General features: G+C 54.7%; 1 protein-coding gene across 1 annotated transcript; it reads right to left on the bottom strand.

Annotated features, from left to right (window-relative positions):
- Positions 1-165: 165 nt before the first annotated feature.
- Positions 166-23,485, bottom strand: C13H1orf167 (chromosome 13 C1orf167 homolog). The gene is made up of 21 exons (XM_043484658.1): positions 23,416-23,485; positions 21,152-22,389; positions 20,905-20,948; positions 20,254-20,461; positions 19,033-19,153; positions 16,342-16,392; positions 15,641-15,814; positions 12,184-12,372; positions 11,521-11,707; positions 9,668-9,845; positions 9,429-9,583; positions 8,561-8,769; positions 7,558-7,702; positions 5,833-6,229; positions 5,038-5,308; positions 2,141-2,234; positions 1,817-1,923; positions 1,256-1,360; positions 796-906; positions 400-506; positions 166-342 (listed from the first exon to the last, which is right to left on the bottom strand). Exons 1-21 carry the CDS (start codon positions 23,483-23,485, stop codon positions 166-168), a joined length of 4,338 nt encoding a protein of 1,445 aa, XP_043340593.1.
- Positions 23,486-23,946: the final 461 nt, after the last annotated feature.

Here is a 23,946-nt window from a genome sequence, read left to right as displayed (position 1 = left end):
TGGCTGGTGGGGGCGGGCACCCTTTAGGAGTTACAGAGAAGCAGCTGGAGTTAAGGAGGGCGTTTTATTGTCCTTCAGAGCTCTTGGCCTGGGCGCTCTGTGGCCTGAGCCTGCGCTCCACAGATGGGTGGAGCTCCGATTTGTTTTCCTTTCCATGAGAACATGTCACAGCTGCAGCTGGGCCCCCTTCTCCGCCCCAGGTCCACCCAGTGCTGGGGCTCTGGCAGCTTCCGGCCTGCTTCCAGGCCTCCTGAGGCCTGCCTTGCTCCAGGGCCTCATGCTGCTGCTGGCTCTGGCCCTCAGGCCCCTGGCTGCCAGACACTGGTGCCACTTGTTAAAGGCCTGGAATCAGGGAGGGAGGAACTCTTTGGCTCCCTTCCAGGTCTGTGTGGTCAGTACTGGGCCCAGATCCTTCTGTCCCTGAAGGAAGAGGGGGCCCTTCCCTCTGCCCCAGGCCAAAAGCCCCAGCTCAGGATACATGTGATTTGTGACCAGGAAGCTGGGCTCTGAGTGCATGTCAGGAAGGGGTGACACTCAGCAACCCACAGCCATCACGGGCTGGTGTGAACTACAGCTGTGTCACGGGCCAAGCCTAGTCTCCAACCAGTGACTGTAGGACTGGGCGGAGCCCTTAATTCACCAGCTGAATTAAGGAATCCAGGTTGTTTTCTCTGAATTGACCCCTCCCTGAAACGGAGTCTCTGGGGACAGCCGCCAGGGAGGGTGCAGCTCGGGAGTGTGCAGGTGTGGCCCTGTTGGGAAGGGCCTGCTGGGGATGGGGTAGCCTGCCGGTACCTGGGAAAGGACCCGGCCGTCCTCCTGTCGCTGTAACCGCTGAGCCACCTGCAACCGCAGGACGCGCCCCCGCCACAGTCGCCAGGCCCATCTCAGGTGCCACTGCCTGAGCTGTGGGGACAGTCACGAGGAGGCCCCGAGCTGGGCCCACCGCTGTCCCTGGCAGCCCCCAGCCCCTCCGCTGCCTCTCCCCACCTGCAGCCCTGAGGGAAGAGGGGGCCCTCCCCTTCGCCCCAGGTCAAAAGCCCCGGTTGGGGGGTGGGGGGTGGGGACGGTGGGTGTGACAAGGAGATGGCATCTGAGATGTGCTAACAGTGCAGGTCCCTGGGCCTGTTCCCAAGGTTTCAGGCTTGGTAGGTTCAAAGACCAAACTTGGAGAGACAGCGTGTCCAGGGGTTAGGGCTGGGAAAGGGACGGGGTGGGCGATCAGCGTGAGGTTGGGAAGGGGCCCCCCACTCACGAGTGTCCATGCCAGCCTCTCTGCCCCCTGAGCATCTACCCAGCGCTGCCACATGGCTGCCCGGAGCCTGGCCTGCTGGGAGTTCTGCAGCTGGCGCAGCCGGGCCTCAAGTCGCCAGCACTGCAGGTATTTCCTCCTGAGGGGAGAGGCCCTGGTAGGTCCTGATGGCCATTACGACTTCTTCTTGGTCAGGATAAAGGGCAGAGCCCCAGGCCTGGGCCTGCGCCCCTGGGATCCTGTGGGACGAGCACTGGCCGGGGCGGTGGGGGGGCCCAGGTCTAGCCATGGGTCAGGCAAACCCCTTGGCCCAGCCCCCATCCTCATCTTTCCCTCTCTACGCACACCCTTTGCTCCTACCCCAGATGCCTTTTCTTGCCCTCGAGGTCTCTGATCTCAGAGCTGCAGTCCCCTCCTGGCCCTGCAGGGCACTGGCCTGGGGCCCAGCAGGCACACCTGGGCCCCTGCAGCTGGAGCTGGGAGGTGGGACAGAGAGGAGGCTGGCTGTCACTTGGAAAGGGGAGTTGGAAGAGTTTAACACATCACGCAGGGAAGCAAACTTACTCGTCCTGATGCTTCTGGAGGTTGAACTGTAAGAGAAGGGTGCGCAGGAAATGGTGTTGAGCGAATGAAGCCAGTGTCCCTGCTTCCACCACAGCTGCCCAAGTCTCCTGTGGCCCAAAGAGGAGGAACGGGTTAGGGCGGGAGAAATTGTAATTGTTTTCCCAACATTGGGAAATGTTCCAGAAGAGGAGATGTGTGGGGAAAACAGTAAATACGTAAGACAGGTTCGCAGAGGGCTTGATGCTGATTTCCAGGCCTGTGAGGGCTGGTAACTGACCGCTGCACTTCAGACCTTGTTTATCCCCAGAGAGAGGGTTTCCTTACTCTGAGCCCAGGACACTTCTCCCCGCATCCGTCCACTGGGGCTGCGGTGCTGGGTTGGGCTGGGCCCCATGGCCCATGGCCTGCAGCTGCGGGTCTGAAGGAACAAAGAGAAAAACCTGAACCCAAGTGACCTGGCAGGATTCCTTTTCTGTCCTGCCCCAACCAATCAGGGGACTTCCTGTTTGTGTGCACACAAGAGGGACACTTCATGTTACCTCAGGTTCTCCTGTGAGGCTTCTGGAGGAGACAGAAAAGGGCCAGGGTAATGTGGCCGTTGGTACATGCCCCTGCCTCTTCCCCCATCCTCCCGTGTGGCTGGAGACTGGAAAGGGAGTGGGCTGATAATGGCTACCACTCAGAGCCTACCTGTGTCAGGTACAGCCTGTGAGGTGGGCATTTCTCTCCCTACTTAGTGTCATAAAAGTTACTTCTTTGAGGCCACACCTCTCCAGAGTGGTCTGACTTCAGAGCTGGAGCCCCCAGCGACTGCTGTATACAAGTGGGGGCGGGGGCTCTCTAAGGGAGCCTGTGCCACCATGAGATGGCATAAAACTTGTCCCCATTAAGTGAGGGCTGCCTGGGCATGGGTGTGCATGTGGTAGAAAGAGGGGGGCCTGGAATTCACCCTGGTTATCACTGACCATTCCTGGCATTTACTGTATTTTGTTTTTACAAGCCTCAGTTGCTCCATCAGTAAATGGGATCCCTGCCTGCCTTTGCTGGCCGGAATGGAAGTGTTTATAAACATTCTGAAAATAAACCATAGCCCCGCATAGGTGAAAATGCAGATTCTGCAAGTAACCAAAGCTCAGTTCAGTTCAGTCGCTCAGTCTTGTCCGACTCTTTGTGACCCCATGAACCTCAGCACGCCAGGCCCCCCTGTCCATCACCAACTCCCGGAGTTTACTCAAACTCATGCCCATCAAGTTGGTGATGCCATCCAGCCATCTCATCCTCTGTCGTCCCCTTCTCCTGCCCCCAATCCCTTCCAGCATCAGGGTCTTTTCCAGTGAGTCAGCTCTTTGCATCAGGTGGCCAAAGTACTGGAGTTTCAGCTTCAGTATCAGTCCTTCCAATGAATACCTAGGACTGATCTCCTTCAGGATGGACTGGTTGGATCTCCTTGCAGTCCAAGGGAGTCTCAAGAGTCTTCTCCAACACCACAGTTCAAAAGCATCAATTCTTCGGTGCTCAGCTTTCTTCACAGTCCAACTCACATCCATACATGACCACTGGAAAAACCATAGCCTTGACCAGACGGACCTTTGTTGGCAAAGTAATGTCTCTGCTTTTTAACATGCTATCTAGGTTGGTCATAACTTTCCTTCCAAGGGAGTAAGCGTCTTTTAATTTCATGGCTGCAGTCACCATCTGCAGTGATTTTGGAGCCCAAAAAATAAAGTCTGACACTGTTTCCACTGTTTCCCCATCTATTTCCCATGAAGTGATGGGACCAGATGCCATGATCTTAGTTTTCTGAATGTTAAGCTTTAAGCCAACTTTTTCACTCTCCTCTTTCACTTTCATCAAGAGGCTTTTTAGTTCCTCTTCACTTTCTGCCATAAGGGTGGTGTCATCTGCATATCTGAGGTTATTGATGTTTCTCCTGGCAATCTTGATTCCAGCTTATGCTTCTTCCAGCCCAGCGTTTCTCATGATGTACTCTGCATACAAGTTAAATAAGCAGGGTGACAATATACAGCCTTGACATACTCCTTTTCCTATTTGGAACCAGTCTGTTGTTCCATGTCCAGTTCTAACTGTTGCTTCCTGACCTGCATATAGGTTTCTCAAGAGGCAGGTCAGGTGGTCTGGTACTCCCATCTCTTTCAGAATTTTCCACAGTTTATTGTGATCCTCACAGTGGAAGGCTTTGGGGTAGTCAATAAAGCAGAAATAGATGTTTTTCTGGAACTGTTGCTTTTTTGATGATCCAGCGGGTATTGGCAATTTGATCTCTGGTTCCTCGGCCTTTTCTAAAACCAGCTTGAACATCTGGAAGTTCATGGTTCATGTATTGCTGAAGCCTGGCTTGGAAAATTTTGAGCATTACTTTACTAGTGTGTGAGATGAGTGCAATTGTGCGATAGTTTGAGCATTCTTTGGGATTGCCTTTCTTAGGGATTGGAATGAAAATTGACCTTTTCCAGTCCTTTGGCCACTGCTGAGTTTTCCACATTTGCTGGCATATTGAGTGCAGCACTTTCATAGCATCATCTTTCAGGATTTGAAATAGCTCAACTGGGATTCCATCACATCCACTAGCTTTGTTCGTAGTGATGCTTTCTAAGGCCCACTTGACTTCACATTCCAGGATGTCTGGAGCTAGTCCCTTTCAATTCCATTTAAAATAAACAACTTGAATCTTTTTTCTTAGAACCTTCCTAGAGGTTATGACATGCTTCCTGGCATCCTAAAACAGGATTCTTGATGCTGCCAGTTATCTAGAGGAACACTGTGTGTCTGCGATGATGTCTCCCTAGACTACTGTGCAGCGTCACTCCTTGTGCCTGAAGTGACACACGCATTGTGGCTTCTCCCCTCCTGGTAGGCCACCCAGCTCTTTGTCACCATTTCTGCAGAATCCAACCACCTGTCTTGATCCTAGGCTGCACCTTGACTTGGAGTTTAGGTGTCTGCTCCTTAACAGTTGCCGCCCAGGGTGTGTGTCTGTAGCAGACTGCACTGGCCCGGCACTCAGCAGGTGCTCAGTAAATGTTTGCTGACTGCCAGACCAGAGGGAGGCTGAGAACCCAGAGGGGTGGTGTCCACAAGGCCAGTGGGATCCTGGAGAAGCATCCAGCCACCCTTGCTGCTTGAGCTGAATCAAGCTGATTCTGAGGCCACTGGCCCGCGGGTCATTTGGGACCTCCCACCCCACCTGGGCCCGGCCTCACCTGCCTCTTCAGGGCTGGGGGGTTCATCAGCACTAGGAGACGCCCTCTGGTGGCCAGCCCAGGCCAGCGCTGGAGGCTGGCCCTCCGCCTGGCCGGGTGGGCTGTGCTGGCCTCCTGGGCCTGTGGTTCTAGCCACACTCTGAGCAGCGCTGTCCGCCACTGGGCCCAGTGGGTTCGCAGGAAGCGCCTGGGCCCAGCCTGCTGGAAGTGGGTGATGGCAGTTCGCTGGACGTGGCCCTGAGTCGCTGACTGGGTCCAGGTCTCTAGGACCCTGGGGGGAGGGAGGAGCCCACACTGAAGTCGGGAATCTCCAGCAGGTCCAGGCAAAGCCCCATGCTCGTGCTCCCCTCCCTCATCCCTCTTCTGTTGAAATCAGGTTCCGGTGGGCTCGGGGAGTGGCAGAATATGACACATGGGGACAGAGAGAAAGCAGGCCTGCCAACTGCTCCTTCATTCCCATCCCCCCAGAAGCACTGCTTTATATTTTCAGCACCTGGTGTGCGTCTGGCCCAAGCTGAGCTGAGAGCTTGCCCACGGAAACCCTGGGGCCACGCACAAGGCAGGCCTGCTATCTTCCTCTGACTTTCAAAGTCAGATTTGCCCAAGGAGGGGGTGGCGTGGCTGGAGAATACAGAGCTGGCGTTTGACCCCAGGACTAGCTGCAATGACCAGGATGTTCTCTCCCATCACCCCCAGCCCCCTGACCCGCCACTAGCCACCAAATACTCTGTACCCTGACTCTAAACAAGTTCAAGGTCCAAGCTGGCCTCACACAGTACAGGACTGACCTCAGGCTGAGGGCACCCACCTGGCACTCAGAGTCGGGACAGCATGGTCTCGAAGGACTCGGTGCTGGCAGGACTCACGTGCCCACAGCATCCAGCAAAGGGCCTGGGCCTTGGAGCTCTCTCCTGCCTGCCGATGGGCCTTGCAACACAGGTCCGGGGCCACTCGCCTTGCAACGAAGGCCTGCTGGGCCCAGGTCCTCCTCAGCTGCCTGTCTGCCTGGCAGCCCTGCTCTTGGCTTCTCCAGCAAGAGGCCCGGGCCACACGCAGCTCCCGAGGCTGGGCTGTGGCCGCTTGGGCCTCACTGGCAAATGTGGTCCCGGGTATCCGTCTCCTCAGGCCATCTTGGAAGGCTGGACGCTTGGCCCAGGAGGCTTTCACGACTCCACACCAGGCCTGGAAGTGGCTGCAGAACAGGGGCAGAGGAGGGGCCTAGGTGGCTTCCCAGTCAGAAGTCTCATTTATTCAAAGTTCAGTTCAATTGATCAGTTATGTTCAACTCTTTGCGACCCCATGGACTGCAGCACGCCAGTCCAGGTATTCAAAGCTACACCCAAAAATCGTCCACAAACCATCACAGGTTATACACAGTTTTGTATACACAGCCTCGGTGCCTTAAGAACATCTGGACCAGACTTCCCTGGAGGTCCAGTGGTTAAGACTGTGCCTTCCACCCACTGCAGGGGGCTTGGGTTCGATCCCTAGTTAGGGAACTAAGATCCCACATGCGATGCTGTGCAGCATGGCCAAAACAAAAAAATCTCTTAAAAAAAAAAAAGTGTGGGCTGATGTGTGACAGGTGAAAGCCCTGGCTTTCATTTAGGGGCCTTGGCAGGCACACACCCTGGCTGCTGAGGGCAGGCTGCCTGGGATGGTGTGGGAGCCTGGTGGTGTGGGTCCAGGTCCCCTGCATCAGGGGAACAGCCACACCCCGTCTGCCCTCACACGGCAACTCTAGGGCTGGAGGTCAGTGAGGGGACTGTAGTCAGAGGGGCCAAGAAAACATCAGCTACTCTGCAGTAAATGGTTCACTGCCCCTGTGGGGGCACTGAGAACGCCTGTGAGTTTGTATAGAACCAACCCTGGGAGAAAATGTGATCTGCCCCCTTCTGCTTTTAAACTCGCATCCAGGTAATTCCCTGGTGGTCCAGTGGTTAGAACTCCATGCTTTCATTGTCGAGGGCCCAGGGTTCAATCCCTCGTTAGGGAACTAAGATCCCACAGGCTGTGGGGTGTGGCCAAAGATAATAATTTAAAAAAAACCCACATGCATCTATGATCTGTATACGTGTGTCACTAGACCATCTCTATTTCAGATTTCACTCTCTTCTTTGACTGTCTATGGAATTCTGTGCTGTGATTCATTAAACAAGACATGGAATTGGAACACACGTTCCGGTGGCTGTTTGAGGAGTAGGTTCCCCCATCTTAGCTGTGAGCTTTGAAACCAAAGGGCTGATCCAGCCAGGAGGTACAGACCCAGGGCTTGTCAGGGCATTGGGAGGGGTTAGGGGCTTACCATCCCTCACCTCCTGAGCAACATGAAGAATGGAAGCTTGGTGGCTCTGACTCCAGGCTGGGGTCTCCCTTCAGGCCCCCGTTGCCTGGATGCCAGGTCTCCACCCTGGCCTGTCTCGAGTTGCAGAGGCCACCCAGCCTCCCATCCCTGGGCACTCTCCCTGCTGCTTCTGGGGTGGGGATGCCCCTCATGCTCCCACCCCCAGGCCCACCCACCTCTGCAATAGGAGCTGCTCTGGACTGGCTGCCACGGGTCTCCGGCAAGCTGCCGCCTGCTGCCAGCCCCAGAATACGGCCCTCCGCAGGCCCTGGAGGCGGGCCTGCACCCACCGCTGGCACTTCTCCTGCAGGAACACCTGTCCTATGGCCAGAGAGATGCTGAGGTGCCTCTGAGTGCTCATTCCAGCCTCAGCCTGGGCCCTGGGGAACCATGGGCCCCTGCTCCGCCAGCCTCTACCCTCTACCCAAGTGGGAACGGCTAACTGGGTTAAAATTCTCCCATTACAGGTGCTCTACTGGTGACTAAGCCAACCAACTCATAGAGTTCCTTTTTAATTTCTTGATGATGTTTAGGAATCAGGAGAGTTCACACAAAAATATAGATTTCCAGCTTTTCTGTAAAAACAAAGGTCTGGCAACACTGGGTCAATATCCCTGGGCAACAACTGGGTCAGGGGAGCCGCTGTCCCCAGTGGACAGGATACAAACTTTCTGAACAGCCAAGTCCCCACCTGCCAGCCCACTGATATGACACTGGAGGAATAAGAAGCCTCTAAAATGGCCCCACTGACCCCTGCCTTCTGTGCTGAGCTCTGAGGACCCCCTGACTCCTAAAGGCCAGGTGAGGATGCTGAGGGTGAAGATGGTGATGATGATGATAACACCCACAAGGAGCTGGGTTCTGAGCCAAGCACTTCATGTGGATTGTCTCATAGAATCCCACCACCACCCTAGCAGGTGGGTACCATTGTTGTCTCCATTTTATGGATGAATAAGCTGAGACTACGGTTAAATAGCTTGTTTAAAGTCCATACAATCAGGCAATGGAAGCATACAGCATCCACACACACACACACCACACCCCGCCCCCCTACCCCGGTCCCAACCTGTCACCCAGTCCATCACTGGAGTCTGTGCTAGAGGACCTGAATCCTGGAGGTCCCTGCCGGACCTTGACCCCTCCCTCACCCCTGGTGCCCCATCCCAGTCCCCGACTCACTCTGCCAGTAGCAGTGCCAGTGGCCCAGGGCACGTTGCTGCAGTCTCCGGCCCCGTTCCCGGGCCCGCCACTCCACCTCCCGCCGCTGTACCAGCCGCTGCCGCCACAGGCCCAGGGCGGCCCTGCCCCTCCGATTCCAGGCCCAGCGGGCAGCCAGCCCTCTCCGGGCCCCTTGGGCTGTTGCCCAGTGGCTCCAGCCAAGGAGGATGCTGGGAAGGGGAGCGTCCACCCTCAGGTGGTCACTGCCAGCCTGGCCCTGCCCTCCCCTCCCCTCAGCAGCAAGGAGGGGCTTGGGTGACCCTTCCTCCTGTCTCCATCATGGAGGAGGAGGGGTTTCTGGGGGCTGGAGGGCTTCAACGCTACCCCGAGGGTCATACTGACTGGTGGTCAGGATACAATGGGACCCCAGACCCCCAATGCCAACTGCTGTGATGAACAGTGCTGTGAACTGAGTGTTCACTAATGCCACGCACTGTGCTTGCTAGGGGATGTGCGTGCCCCTACCTCACTGAATCCCACCAGTGTGAGCCCTAGTATGAGCCCCATACAAATGGGGAGATAGAGGCACAGAGAGGTTAAGCAACTTGCCCGACATCACACAGCCGGTGTGGGGCAAAGCTGAGATGACCACAGCCATGAAACTTCTGGGAGAAATGAATACCCTGCCTCACATGGTCCCCACCCTCACCCCCACGGTTCGCAGCAGGGCAGGGTAGGAGGGCAGTACCAGAGCCTGGGGAGTGAGGTGGGGCTCTCTGGGATGCAGACCCCAAGGGGATGCAGATGGAAAGGCAAGGATTTCTGGGAAACAGTAAATCCACAGAGGGGGTGGCCAGCACGGCTCCCCTGTCCTGGGAGGGGTCCCTACCGCCTCTGAAGCTTGCTCTGGTGCCACCTCGCTGCGTCCCGGGACTGCTGGGCCCGCGCCCGCCAGAGCAGAAGGCATTGCCCCTGCTGTCGCCGACCCACTGTGCACAGAAAGCTCAACCGGAGCATCTCCAGGAGGGCGGGGGCCCTGGAAGCCTGGGGAAGGAGGTGTGGGGTCCTGGGTGCCCTGGTCTCCCACCGTCTCCTCCCCCATCTTCCTCCCCACCCTCTGCCCCTCACCTTGTCCCAGGAGCTTCTCCGGTGTGTACTGTGGCCTGGAGGGGCCTCCCCTCCCAGGGCACCGCCCAGCGGATCTGGGGCTGAGGCGATCCTGGCGCTGCCCGCATCTCGTGCTCTCAGGCGCCAGCCCCTCAGGATGTGCCGCAGTGCCCGCCACTGCATGCCCTCGAAGAAGGAGCTACAGGAGGGGGCAGGGGAGTGCCGGGGTCGCACCTCACCCGTGGCTGGGGGTGCTGGAAGGGCACAGAGCTGGGCACCACCAGACTGGCTGCATACTGGGACCACCTGGGGCTCTAAGAGATACCGATGTCCACTGGGGTCCACTGGGGCCCCACCCCTGAAGATTCTGCTTTAATGGTCTGGGTGCTGCCTGGGCTTCCCAAAGTCCCAGGGTGACCTTCATGAGCAGCTGAGGCCTAGAGCACAGCTCTACCTGCCATGATCACCTGCTTGATTCTCACCACACTCCCCAGGTGGGGAGTGGGGGGGCATGCAGTTGATGGGGGGTGGAGCCGGGCCCAGGCCCACAGACCCAAGACTCAAGAGCCCACACCAGTATTTCTGCCTCCACTTGGTTACAAAGGTAGGGAAACGGAGGCGTGCAGAAAGGTCATTTCCTCAAACTTCAAACAGTGGCAGACCTGGGATCCTAGCACTGGTCTCAGGCTACAGGGCACCCCAGACATGTTGCAGGGAGATATGGACTGTGCCCTGGTACCCAAATGCCAGAGGGTAGCCTGGCAGAGGGAGGTTTGCATTCTGAAGAATCATGGTGAATTGAGTTTCCCTGGAGTTCCAGCATTAAAAGAGACTGAGGGTCCAAGTGGACCAAGAGGGTGTGGGACTGATGGATGCCAGGTGTATAGCTTTTAAGGACACAATTCTTAACCTTGCAGCTGCTAGTTTTCATTCCTCCTGACATCCCATTAGTGAAGCTGACCCCTCCTGACCTCCACCAGCCCCCTCACCCACAACCATCAGCCTGGGCCCTGAATCCCAGCATCCTGTCTTGTATAAAAGCATCATTAAGAAGGTCTCACTATAGGGCCTTTCTTGCTAAAGATTCACAGTGTAATTTAGAGCACGGTGCTCGGCCCCTCTGAGCCTCAGTCTCTCTAGCTGTGTAATAGGGCGATTGTGTTGTTTATTGGTCGCTCAGTCGTGTCCAACTCTTTTTGACCCCATGGACTGTAGCCCACCAGGTTCCTCTGTCCATGGGATTCTCCAGGCAAGAGTACTGCAGTGAGTTGCCATTTTCTACTTTAGGGGATCTTCCCAACCCAGGGATCAAATCTGCATCTCCTGCATTGGCAGGCAGATTCTTAACCACTGAGCCACCAGGGAAGCCCCAGTAAGGCAACTGGGGGCAGGGAAAAGTGGCTCGCTTCTATTCATTTAGAGTATCTACCCTGTGCACACAGGCGGTCCAGGTACCTGCAAAATACTGGGAGGCATTGGTGAGGAGACAGACATGGTTTCCCACTTAACCAGGAGATGGGTGAGAGGTGGGTTCAGGTTCTGAGGAGGGAGTTGAGCATTAAACCAACCTCCCGTCAGGTTCCGGCCATCCTGGTAGGATTCCATGTCTGTGCCCCTGGCGCGCCGTGCCCACCCTCCCCACCCCCCGCCACCAGCTCTCTGCTCAGTCACTGTCTCAGCGTCCCTGGGCCACCTCCCACAGCCCCACACCCGCTGGGCACCGTGGGGTGCCAGGCCCCAGGCTGAGACCACAGGGAGGAGCAGGATGCCCCCTGTTCCTTATGGAATGCTCCATCCTGTGCTGAGCACTGCTCACACGCCCACCCTAGGTTCCCCCAGACCCTACCCCAGGTCACAAGCTTGTGGTCACCTACTCCGCCTGCTGGTGCTGGGACAGCCGCTTCCTCCAGAGCAGCAGCGCCCGCTGGAGGGCCAGCTTCTGGCAGGCTTCCTGCAAGGAGCCCCAGCCTTGCTCCTGGGGCAGCACCCGCGCCGTGGCCATCAGCCTCAGCCCATGCACTGTGGCCCCTTCAGGGACTGAGCTGAAGAGGGCCATGTTCCCTGAGAAGTAGACAAGAGATGAATCAGTGACCTCTCTGCTCAAAGCCATTGGTGGTCACTGCCTCAGCCCCTTAGGACCTCTCTCCTCACAGGCACTGCCTCCTCCCACCACCTCCAAACCCTCCCCCATCAGGACACCTCAAAGATCCTATTTGGTCTCAGGTGCAGGGGCTGTGCGTCCCCCTTAGATTCGGGGCTTCCCAGGAGTAGGGGCTACATACTCCTTCCAGGTGGAGGATGGAACGGGTCTCTTGCCTAGAGGAGCTCATGACAGTGGCCAGGATGGGGCCCACCAAGGCCTGCTGCTCTAGGGACCCTCCCAGGTCTGCCAGGCTGCACCCTTGAGAAAGCTCCCAGTCTCATCTCCTCCCATCCTGAGAATCCATAAGTCAACCAGGTCAACTGCAGAAGGAGCTGAAGTGGCGCTGTTTGCTGGGTGGGGGGAGGGGAAGCCCTTTGGCCAGCCGCTCACTCACCTGCCTTCCGCCAACAAAGAGACAGCTGGGCCACCTTCGCTCCGTCTGACGCCCGGAGCTGCTTCATCTGCACCCACTGCTGCAAGCACGTCCTCAGGGTCCCTGCCTGGCGGTTGGCCACGTGGGCCCGGTACCGGGTCCCTCTTTGCACGAAACGCTGCCAGGCCCCAAAGCACCTGGACAGCCAAGAGAAAGTGCTGGTGTTCTTGTAATGACAGCAGCTATGGCTACCTGCCATGTGCCAGACACACCACTGAGGCCACTCACCTCACTGAGTCTGAGGTTTCTCATCTGTAAAATGGGGCTGCTGTAAGGACAGTGCGGCATGCCATTTACTCAGGCCAAACCAGCATCACTTCTGGGTGCCTGGCAGTTCTTTGCTGCCTCCTACCTGGCCTCCCGCATCCACTGTTGCCCCCACCCCTCTGGTCAGTGCCTACACCATAACCAGAGTAAGATTTTTCTTTCTTTTTTAAAAAATTGTATTTTTATTTTTGGCCATTCCTCAAGGCTTGTGGGATCTTAGTTCCCCGACCAGGGATCAAACCCGTGCCTCCTGCAGTGAACGTGTGCAGCCCTAACCACTGGACCCCCAGGCAAGTCCCTAGAGAAATATTTTTCAAGTGTTAGTCACTCTATTGTGTCTGACTCTTTGTGACCCTGATAGACTATAGCCCACCAGGCTCCTCTGTCCATGGGATTTCCCAGGCAAGAATACTGGAGTGGGTAGCCATTCCCTTCTCCAGAAGATCTTCCCGACCCAGGGATGGAACCTGGGTCTTCGGCATTGCAGGCATCTTACTCTCCTGCTAAAATCCTCCAGCAGTAGTCTCCTTGCTCTGATGAAAATTTCAACTGCTTCCCACTGCCCTGCTCCCCACAAGGCCCTCTCTGATGATCTGCCCCCCAAACACCACTGCACCCCTTTCCAACTTCATCTCAGACCACCCTGGCCTCCAACCCTGTACTAACAGGGTTCCAACTCGACTGTCCTTCTTTGAATTTTCCATGTTCTCCTGTCAGAGGCCTTAGAACATGCTATTCTCTCTGTCCGGCGCTCTAGTCTGCTCTCCCGCTACCAGTCAACCATGCATCCTTCCCATCTCTGCTGAACTCCGGTCAAGGTCAGCTCCCTTTGTTAGACGCTCTCACAGAGAAATTCCCTAGTGGTCCAGTGGTTAAGAATCCACTTGCCAACGCCGGGGACACGGGTTCAATCCCTGGTCTGGGAAGATCCCACATGCCATAGGGCAACTAAGCCCCTGCACCACCACTACTGAGTCCGTGACCTCTAGACTCAGTGTTCGGCAACAGGAGAAGCCACTGGAGTGAGAAACCTGCACACCGCAACTGGAGAGTAGCCCCCGCTCACGGCAACTAGAGAAAGCCCTCGCAGCAACGAAGACTCATGCAGCCAAAAAAAAGTTGTCACAGAAAACTATCAGGGGATGCAATCAGCAAAATGCAGACAGTGCGAAACTATCAGACAAGCAACCTGGTTTCTTCAGCAGATAATTGCGAGGAAGAAACAACAAAAAACTCAGAGGGAATGCCATAGACTAAAAAGACTTGGACGATTCCTCAACCAATGACAGCACATGGGCCTTATTTAGATCCTGATTCAAACAAATGATAACAACATATAGTAGAAGTGGAAATTTGAATGGCGACCAACTATTTCTTGGTGCTAAGGAATTATTCATATTTTAGGTGTGATCATGGTGCGGTGGTGCACACGTGTTCAGTCCTGTCTGACCCCATGGGCTGTAGCCTACCAGGCTCCTCTGTCCATGGGATTCTCCAGGCAAGAGTACTGGAGTGAGTTGCCATTTCCTCCTCCAGGGGATCTTCCCAACCCAGGGATTGAACCGGTGTCTCTTGTGTCTCCAGCATTGGCAGGAGGCTTCTTCATCATTAGTATGACCTGGGAAGCCCATGGTATGGTGATTCTGTTGTTTAAAAGACTCTGTTTTAGAAATGCTGTGGAAATATTTACATATGAAATGATAGGATGCCTGGGGTTTTTGTGGGGGAAGTAGCTAGGGTACAGATGAAACAAGTTTTCTCAGGAGGTGATTTTCTTGATGGATACATTGAAGTTTATTCTGTTTTCCCTACTTTTGCGTAAGATAAAAATGTCCCATAATAAAATAGTTAACAGGGAAAAAAATCTTCATGTAGATCTGTGTTCCATCCCTTCACAACACTTAACTTGGGTGGTATTCACGCACACACACACCCTTTGTGATTGTTAATTTCCTTCCTATCTGTCCCTGTACTGAGTCATAGGTTCCATGGGCTTTAAGTTCTGCTTATAATTGAATCCCTGGCTTCCCAGGTGGCTCAGTGGTAAAGAATCCATGGTACATATACACAATGGAATAGTACTCAGCTATAAAAAGGGATGCATTTGAGTCAGTTCTAATGAGGTGGATGAATCTGGAGCCTATTATACAGAGTGAAGTATGTCAGAAAGAGAAAGCCAAATGCTGTATATTAATGCATATATATGGAATTTAGAAAGACAGTACTGATGATCCTACATGCAGGCAGCAAAGGAGACACAGATGTAAAGAACAGACTTTAAAAAAAAAAAAAAGAACAGACTTTTGGACTCAGTGGGAGGTGGTGAGGCTGGAATGATTGGAGAGAATAGCACTGAAACTTGTACATTGCCATATGTAAAACAGGTGACCAGTGCAAGTTCGATGCATGAGGCAGGGTACCCAAAGCCAGTGCTCTGGGACAACCTGGAGAGATGGGGTGAGGAGGGAGGTGGGAGGGGGGGTTAGAATGAGGGGAACACATGTATACTTGTGGCCGATTCATACTGATGTATGGCAAAAACCATCACAGTATTGGAAAGTAATTATCCTCCAATTAAAAAAAAAAGAATCCACCTGCTAATGCAGGAGACACAGGAGATGTGGTTTGATCCCTGAGTCAGGAAGATCCCCTGGAGGAGGAAACAGCAACCCACTCCAATATTCTTGCCTGGAAAATCCCATGGACAGAGGAGCCTGATGAACTGTAGTTCATGGGGTCACAAAGAGTAAGACAGGATTTATTTAGCAACTGCGCACGCATACATAACTAAATCCCAGCCCCTGGGTGGTGTCTGGCAGGTCTTAGTGTCTCACTAAATGGTGGATGTATTCATTTCTTATTTTCATTGTTCTCTCAACACTAAGAGTCAAGAATTGACTTAAGAGGCTTCCCTGGTGGTCCAGTGGTTAAGACTCCACACTCCGTGCAGGGGCCTGGGTTTAATCCCTGATCAGGTAACTAGATCTCACATGCTGCAACTAAAGATCCTGCTTGCCGCAACTAAGACCCAGTGAAGCCAAATAAATATTTTTTTAAAAATCGACTTAAAGGGCATTTCCCAGCTGCATCCCACCCTTTGCCTCAGGGAAGGTGGTCCCCATTCTCTCTTCCCCCTAACTGCAGAGACAGGCTCTCCGATGCTGAGGGTCCAGTAGGGCCACCCAGGCTGCACCTGCAGCAGGAGAGCGCCAGGTGTGGGGGGGCCTCGCTATCCTCTGAGTCCTCAGCGTGGCCTGCGAGGCCTCTCCCTGGACCCCCTTCTCCTGCCTGGCCCATCCCTTCTGATGACACCACAGGAGGAAGAAGGAGGGACGACAGAGTGAGTGGAGGGGAGCAGCAGGGCCAGGAGGGACCACTGAGCCCTGGGATGCTGGGCTAGTGGCCTCGGACCAGTCAGTCACTCCCCGTCTCTGGGCCTCAGTTTCCCCATGAGTGAGTCCTGTCTAAGGACTTCCCCGTTCTAATATACAAGCTTCTGTCTGGCCTGTATCCACCTTCCACGGCACACAAATGCAGGATGTGCCCTTCTCATACTGTGTGTCCTTGAGCTGGTCAGCACAGTCCCCTGTGCCTCAGTTCCCCATCAGTAAAATGGGCACAATGCCTTGCCAAGGTCACCATGAGACTTAAATGAGATCTTGTCTGGGAAGTTGCCAGGGTAAATACTCAGTAAACACTCACTCACTCACTCACTGAGGAGCCCCTGACCCCCCGCCCTGCCCAGTGTGGGGGCCGGGGCCTACCCTGCTGGCTCCGTCTGCCCAGTGTAGGGACTCGGGCCCTGCCCTGCCTGGATCCATCTCCCCACTTCCCCAGAACCCCGTGTCTCACCAGCCAGCTGGTGCAAAGCCTGCAGGATCAGGACTCCCCTATCTCCTCCATCTGGCCTCGGCCCAGAGCACAACGGGATCGGCTGGGCTCCCGCCTCCTCTCTCAGACTCCCTGGACTGAGAATGAAGTTGCCCAGAGAGAAACTGATGCCCTCCCTGGCCTAGGGAGGGCATCCAGTCGCAACCCATCCACCCCAGTCCTGAAGGACCATTTGCCAGGCAGGAGCAAAGGTGCGCTGAGCCAACCCCCTGTTCTATTCCAGACAGTACATTCTGTTCCTGATTATGCGAGTGATTTGTGGGGAGGGTTCTGCTCTTTCTGTATTCTGTTTAATACTGCTTGGGTTTTTTACAACCAACATGCATTAAAATAAATATTACTTAAATCTTTTAAACACAACTGTTTAAAAATAAGAATGGGACTTCCCTGATGGTTAAGAATGCGCCTGCCCACAGGGCACATGAGTTTAATTCCTGGTCTGGGAAGCTCCCACGGGCCAGGGGGCAACTAAGCCTGTGCACCACGACTACTAAGCCTGTGCTCTAGAGCCCAAGAGCCGCAACTACTAAAGCCCATGAGCCTAGAGTCTGCACTCCACAACAAGAGAAGTCACCACAATCAGAGGCCTGAGCACCACACAAAGTGTAGCCCCCACTCACTGCAACTAGAGGCAGCCAGCAAGCAGCAACAAAGACCCAGCAGAGCCAAAAATAAGTAAATAAAATTTTAAAAATTAAAAAATGAAAATAAGAACAAAAACATTATTGGAATGGAAAACTGAGGAACTGAAAATAACCATCTTTAACCTCACTGCTCCAGAAATGACCATTATTTCCATTTTAGCATTTTTGGAGGGACAGGGGGAAATAAGATTTATTTACTTATATTTATTTTTAACAGCGGTAAAATACACATAAAATCTACCATCTTAACCATTTTAAATAAATATTTTAAACACAATTGTTTTAAATATTTTAAACACAATAACCATTTTAAGTGAACAGTTCAGTGGTGTTAAGTAATTCACATTGTTATGCAACATTTTAATATTTTTCCTTCTGGTCTTTTTTCTATGCACTATTTTTCATTCATAGAAAACAATATCTTGGGTACTGAAGTGAAGTGAAAGTCACTCAGTTGTGTCTGACTCTTTGCAACCCCATGGACTATACAGTCCATGGAATTCTCCAGGCCAGAATACTGGAGTGGGCAGCCTTTCCCTTCTCCAGGGGATCTTCCCAACCCAGCGATCAAACCCAGGTCTCCCATATTGCAGGTGGATTCTTTACCAGCTGAGCCACAAGGATAGCCCAAAAATACTGGAGTGGGTAGCCTATCCCTTCTCCAGCAGATCTTCCCAACCCAGGAATCAAGCCAGTCTCCTGCATTGCAGGTGGATTCTTTACCAACTGAGCCATCAGGGAAGCCCATCTTGAGAACTATTTTTTCTTTTGGCCACACAGTTTGTGGAATCCTATTTCCCCAACCAGGGACTGAACCCACGCCCTTAGCGGTGAAAGCACAGAGTCCTGCAGCAAATTCTCACTGGCTGGCTATTTTACATATAGTGATGCTTATGTTTCAGTTTGCTATATGATGCAGGGAGCTCAAACCCAGTACTCTGTGACAGCCTAGAGGGGTGGGGTGGGGAGGGAGACTCAAGAGGGAGGAGACATATGTATACCTATGGCTGATTCATGTTGACATAGGGAAGAAACCGACACAATATTGTAAAGCAATTATCCTCCAATTAAAAATAAATTTTAAAAATTTTTTTAAAAAGTGCAGAATCCTAACCACTGGACTGCCAGGGAATTCCTTCTTAGGTACTATTTTGATGGAGGGGGAGCTGTACTGGGGCTTCATTGCTGCATGGGCTCTTTTCTAGTTCTGGCAAGTGGGGACTACTCTCTAGTTGCATTTGAGCGGGCTTCTCATTGCAGTGGCTTCTCTTGTTGTGGAGCACGGGCTCTAGAGCATACAGGCTTCAATGTTGTGGCATATGGGCTCAGTAGTTGCGATTCCCCGGGCTCTAGAGAGGAGGCTCAGTACCTGCGGCACACAGGCTTAGTCGCTCCACAGCAGGTGGGATCTTCCCAGACCAGGGATCGAACCCGTGTCTCCTGCATTGCAGGTGGATTCTTCACCACTGAGCCACCAGGGAAGCCCATTAGGTACTGTTTTTTACCCTCTTTTCTTTTTCCCCCAACATTAAAAATACCCATATGCAAATACCCATAAAGCCACTTCTAGGAAAGAGGATAAGATACATAAGGAGGGAGATGAAACTTTTGAAGTAATTGAAATACTTGCAACTATCTTGAATGTTTTTTCAAATCAAGCATGCATTCCTATTATGATTATTATAATAGGAAAGAACACCAATAAAGATATGGAAACAAAAAATAAAAAAAGAGTGGGGAGGAATTTTTAAAGTCTTGATAAACATCATATTGAACAGTTGCCAAATGTTTATCACATGGTTAAATGACAATTTTCTCACTTGATGTTGGATAGGTAGGCTGTTTTGAAGTTTTCATAGGTATAAATAACGCCACGATGGACATCCTTTTGCATAAATCCTTGTCCACATTTGAGGGGAAGTGGGGGACAAGGAGGGAAGGCCACAAGCACTGTCCAGGTCACACTGACCAACCTGGGGTGTCCCAGACTACCTGCTTCTCCAGGCACCGTCCACCACCGGCTTCCTTTCTGAGGGGCCTTGGTCCTGGTCTCCCCCGGAGGACAGGGGTCTTGGCCCAGTGTGGACGTGAGGCTGCCCTTGTTTGTGCTGCTGAATCAAGTGTCTCCACTAGGTCAAGAGAGAAGGGGAAGAAGGATGTTGGCTGATGCCTCAAATGTGCCCTGAGCGGGAAGGGCAGAGACAAAGTCAAACACTGTGGTCTTAACCAATTAGATGCCCCAGCCTCTTTGGGAATGAATGGATGGATGGATGGATGGATGGATGGAGAAATGGAGCCCAAGAGGCAGGGTTTTCCTTGGGAGACAAAACCTGGAGCTAGGCCCTCCCAAAGCACTTTTCCTAAGGAGGGACGAACACAGAAACGCCCTCCCAGTCCTGGCTAGCAAACCTCTAGTAAAATGTTGCTTAATCGCTAAGTTGTGTCTGACTCTTTGGACAGCATGGACTGTAGCCCACCAGGCTCCTCTATCCATGGGATTTCCCAGGCAAAAATACTGGAGTGGGTTGCCATTTCCTTCTCCAAGGGATCTTCCTGACCCAGGGATAGAAACTGCATCTCCTGCATTGGCAGGCAGATTCTTTACTGCTGAGCCACCAGGGAAGCCCCTAGTTTAAAAAAAGTAAAAAAAAAAAAAAGCAACCACTTAAATAGCAGAGGGCTTGCTATGTGCTAGGCAGGATTCTGAGTTCCTTATATTTATTAATTTAACCTCACAAAGGGGCTTCCCTGGTAGCTCAGCTGGTGAAGAATCCACCTGCAATGTAGGAGGCCTGGGTTCCATCCCTGGGTTGAGAAGATCTACTGGAGGAGGGCATGGCAACCCACTCCAGTATTCTTGCCTGGAGAATTCCCACGGACAGAGGGATTGCAAAGAGTCGGACATGACTGAGCGAATAAGCACAGCACAACCTCACAACAACCTTGAGAGGTATGTACTATTGTGAGTGCATTTCAGAGCTAAAGAGACTAAGGCGCAGAGAGGTCAAGTAACTTCCCCCAAGGTCACACAACGAGAAAATGTGGGGGAAAGGAAAGTGGTGGAAATAGGATTTAAACTTGAGCAGAGTTCAGTCATGTGCCTGGGCTGATGCCTGCCCCCTCTACTGCTAATCACTCAGGGGGAACAACCTGTGCTCTAAGAGAGCCTCCTCCCCAGACACACAGGTGTTTCATCACCTCTCCATGCCCCAGTCTGGAGGTTCCTAACCTTCTGGAAGGTCCGGGCCAGCAGGGTCTGTGTGTGTCGCCCCCACGCCGCCTCCAGCTGGGCCTCCCGGAGCCACAGTGCCCACCGCAGTGCCCGCAGACCCCTGCGTAACAGCTGCCGCCGGCCCAGGGCCACAGCCACCGCCACTGCCCGCCGCCGCTGTGCCCAGCGCCACCATGCTCTGAAACATCTGGACAGCCACTGCCAGCTGGGGACAGACAGGGCTGACCAGGGGTGGGCCTGGCCCCCAGCCCCAGGGAGCAGCTGGGGGCTCAGCACCACCCACATTGCCTTTCCAGCACGAAGGGTGATGCTCCACCCTGAGGCAAGAGGGCTGGCTGGACACTGGGAGGACTTTCCTCTACCGAGGGCTAGCCTTGGAAATCCCATAAAAAAAAGGGCTCCTGGAGGCAGGGGAATGCCCTGTTTGACTGCCAAGAGTGCAGGGCAGCTTAACAAGTTTCAGATCCCAGGAAGCAGCAGCCCCCACCTTCCTGTCCTTAGGGGCCTGGGAGGTTCCCTCCCCCTTAAGTTCTGCAAGGATCTGCCAGCCCGGCCTTATCGCCATCAGGCCCGAATCTGCAGGCAAGTGGGAGAGGAGCTGTTCCCAGAGTGTGGCCTTGGTCCCCACGCCACAGCACATAACCTCACCGGCCTAACTCAGGCTCCAGGTTCACCGTGTTTCTGGCTTTGCTCTTGGAAAATAAAAGAACACAACATGCTCTCAGGCTGAGAAGCAAGCAGGACTAGATACCCCCTTCTAAGCCTGCCTGCCCAAGGCCTCCCTTTTGAGGGAGGGTGACAGGGTAGTGACAGCCAGCTTGGAGTGAGAATTCCTGGGAGGGAGGGCAGCCCCCAACCCAGAGTCCCCAAACTCCCAGACCCCTCTGGCCCCTACCTGCAGGGCATTCCTGGAAGCTGGCCTTTCTTTCTCCCTGCTGATCTGCTCCCTTGGGGTCCCATCCCCTCCTTCCCGCCCAGGGAGGATGCCCTGGGCTGAACTGGACGAGGCTGAAGAGCAGAGTCTGGCCTCCCTGCTGTCCACACCTGGAGGGCGCAGGGGGCCCCCCCTCTGCCCCCAGCCGTGTGTAGTCCCCGGGGAGCTCTGCTCTCCTTGCCTTAGGGGGCAGGCAGAAAGGACCACCTGCTCAGGGTCAAGGGCATCCCCAGGCAGCATCACCAGAGTGGTCCCCAGGGATGCATGCTTGCTGCTTGCTTGCGAGTCTGAGAGACCCTCCTGGGGCCCCAGTGTCTCTGGGAAACTGGTAGTTTCCCTGAGGCCTCGGGAGTGTCTCCTTCTCTCATCCCAGGAATCGAGAACAGGCTGGCTGAGCTGGGGGCGGACAGGGAGTGTCTGGCCAGCTCTGGTCCAGGACTCCTGCCGCACAGGGCCTGGGAATTCCCGGGATGCCTGGCACCTGAGTCGCACTGCCTGGCACTCCAGGCGTTGAACGCAGACCAGCAGCTGGTGAATGGCAGCTTGGGATGGGGCCCGAGGTGGGCTCTGGGCAGGGACAGCCAGGTCTTTCAGGGTCAGGGGTTCCCCCACGAGCCTGGAGGCCCAGCCCCCCAGGCCACCCCGGGATCTGGGGTCTGACCGTGTGGGCCCTTTGAGTGGGGCCAGCCCTGTAGCAAGCCCGATGTCTGGGCAAGAGGTATCTGTGGCCAGCAGCCAGGACTGCCTCAGACTGGAGGATGGGCGAGCCAGTGGCCCTTGGGGTAGGGGGCTTCCCTGGGGCATCAGGTGGGGCCGGAAGCTCTCCTGAGGCTCTGACCAGAGCTGGGGGCTGGTGAGACGTCCACACTCAGCCGTGTGGGTCTCCCTAGCACACAAGTTACTTTGCTGGATCGCAAAGTCTTGGACTCTCCCTTGGGGTCTCCCAACCAAGGGCTGCAGGTTGTCCTGCTGCCGGAAGCTTGAGTTGGTCAGCTGGCCGGTCATGTCCCTCAGGACGAGGCCCATGCTGGGGCTGGGGCTGGCCAGGTTGCTCTGGACTCGGCAAGGCTCCTGGCGCAGCGCTGTCCCCGGGCATGGTGTGGCAGCAGGCCCTCCCCTCTCAGCCGGGCCCACAGGCACCCACCGGCCACGTCTACCGGCCAGGCCGACACCCAGGCTCTTCCGGAGTCTCCGTGGCTCTAAAGAAAGGACAGACAGTTATGCGCTGGGGGAGGACTCTGTCGTCAGTGCTCAGGAGGGACGGGGGAGGGAGCCCAGAGTCCAGAGGTCTGTGTCAGCTATTGTCCCGGGTGGACTGATGGATGCACCTCAAGCGCAGCGACCTGGCGTCAGTGCAGGGACTCAGAGTGGGGAGGGGCAGTGGCTCGGAGGAGGGCAGCAGGAAGCAGGGAGAGAGGGGGAGACTGCTGAGGGGGGTCCCAGGTGAGAGGTGATGGGGCTGGGATGGGGGCAGTAGGAGGGTAGAGAGGAGGCAGATCAGATCTGCTGAGAAGGTAAAGGTGTAAAAGAGGGTGAAGCATCAAGGACGACTCCCTGGTGTCCAGCTTGAGCAGAGGTGCTGGGTGAGAGGGTGGCTCACAGCTGGAGTGAAAGCAAGACCCAACACATTACAGTTAAAAGGGAGTTGCTCTGGGGACCAAAGGCGTGGGGCTTAGAGCCCTCCACTCCCCAGCCACCACCGCCCCCAGCCTCCCCAGCCTGCCTCCCTTCTACCGGCCTCTTGGGTGCTGGTGAGATGCCTGGGAGGGCCTGGCAGGTAGAGTGGGCCATGAAAGTTTGCAGACAGGAACTAAAGTTCAGAGAGGTTAAGAGCCTTGCCCTATGGTCACACAGCTAAGAACACAGAGAAACTGGCGTGTTAATTGGAATCTGAACTGGTTCTTGGGTTGCTCCCACGCTTGGCTGCACAGCTCTGTGGCCTTCTGGAAGCCCCAGGCACCTGAGCAGAGGTGTTCCCCAGCCTACCACTGCAGAGATCGAGCTCTGGGGCTCCTGTTTCCTCCTTCCTCACCTCACGTCCTGACTTCCTGATCCTCCCTTGGGCCCTGGACTGGAAGACTTTGTCCTGGTCCAGTTGGCCTCAAACAGCAATCTCAGGAATCAACAAGGCCCTGGGCTGGGCTGTCTGCGAAAGGGGCTCTGGGCTGCTACCCCAGGGGACCCTGCTCCTGCCACCTCTGACCCAGACCCATTGAACCTCTTGCCTGGCCTCAGGGAGGTTGCCGGCCTGGGGGGCACATTCTCCTTGTGGCTGGCATCAGGTCTCAGCTCCATGTGCTCCAGGGCAATGCCGGGGGGCGGGGGCAGTGATCTTGTTCCACACCACAGCTGGCGGTCCTATTTGATTACAGGGGCTCTGAGGGGTGAGGACAGGGTGCCCAGCTCCTTCCCAGCCATGCCCATCCCTGGTCCCCAGCCCCCCACCCTTCACCAGCATCCCTGGCTGCCCTGAGGTCCAGCCTGACTGTCCTGTTCAGGGCCCCTTCGGGTCTCCTCTCCCCAGCCCCTACCACCCCTTTCCCTTGTCATTTTCTCATGTCTTCTAGCACCCACTCCTTCTAACACTGATGACAGGTTCCTATGGACTGCGCTTCCCCAGCAGCCCTCTCAGGTAAGGGCTCTTTCTTTCAGACCTCCAGGCAGGATGGGGTGCCCTTCTTTGATTCCTGTGGCCACTTCCCAACCATTCGCCCTCTCTCTTCTCTAGAATGCTCTGGCTCTAAGCTCCAGGCGAG

This window comes from Cervus canadensis, chromosome 13 (genome assembly GCF_019320065.1).
Source record: "Cervus canadensis isolate Bull #8, Minnesota chromosome 13, ASM1932006v1, whole genome shotgun sequence".
NCBI classification, from domain to species: Eukaryota; Metazoa; Chordata; class Mammalia; order Artiodactyla; family Cervidae; genus Cervus; species Cervus canadensis.
The sequence above is the reverse complement of the archived record's forward strand: the minus strand, read 5'-3'. Positions and strand labels throughout refer to the sequence as shown.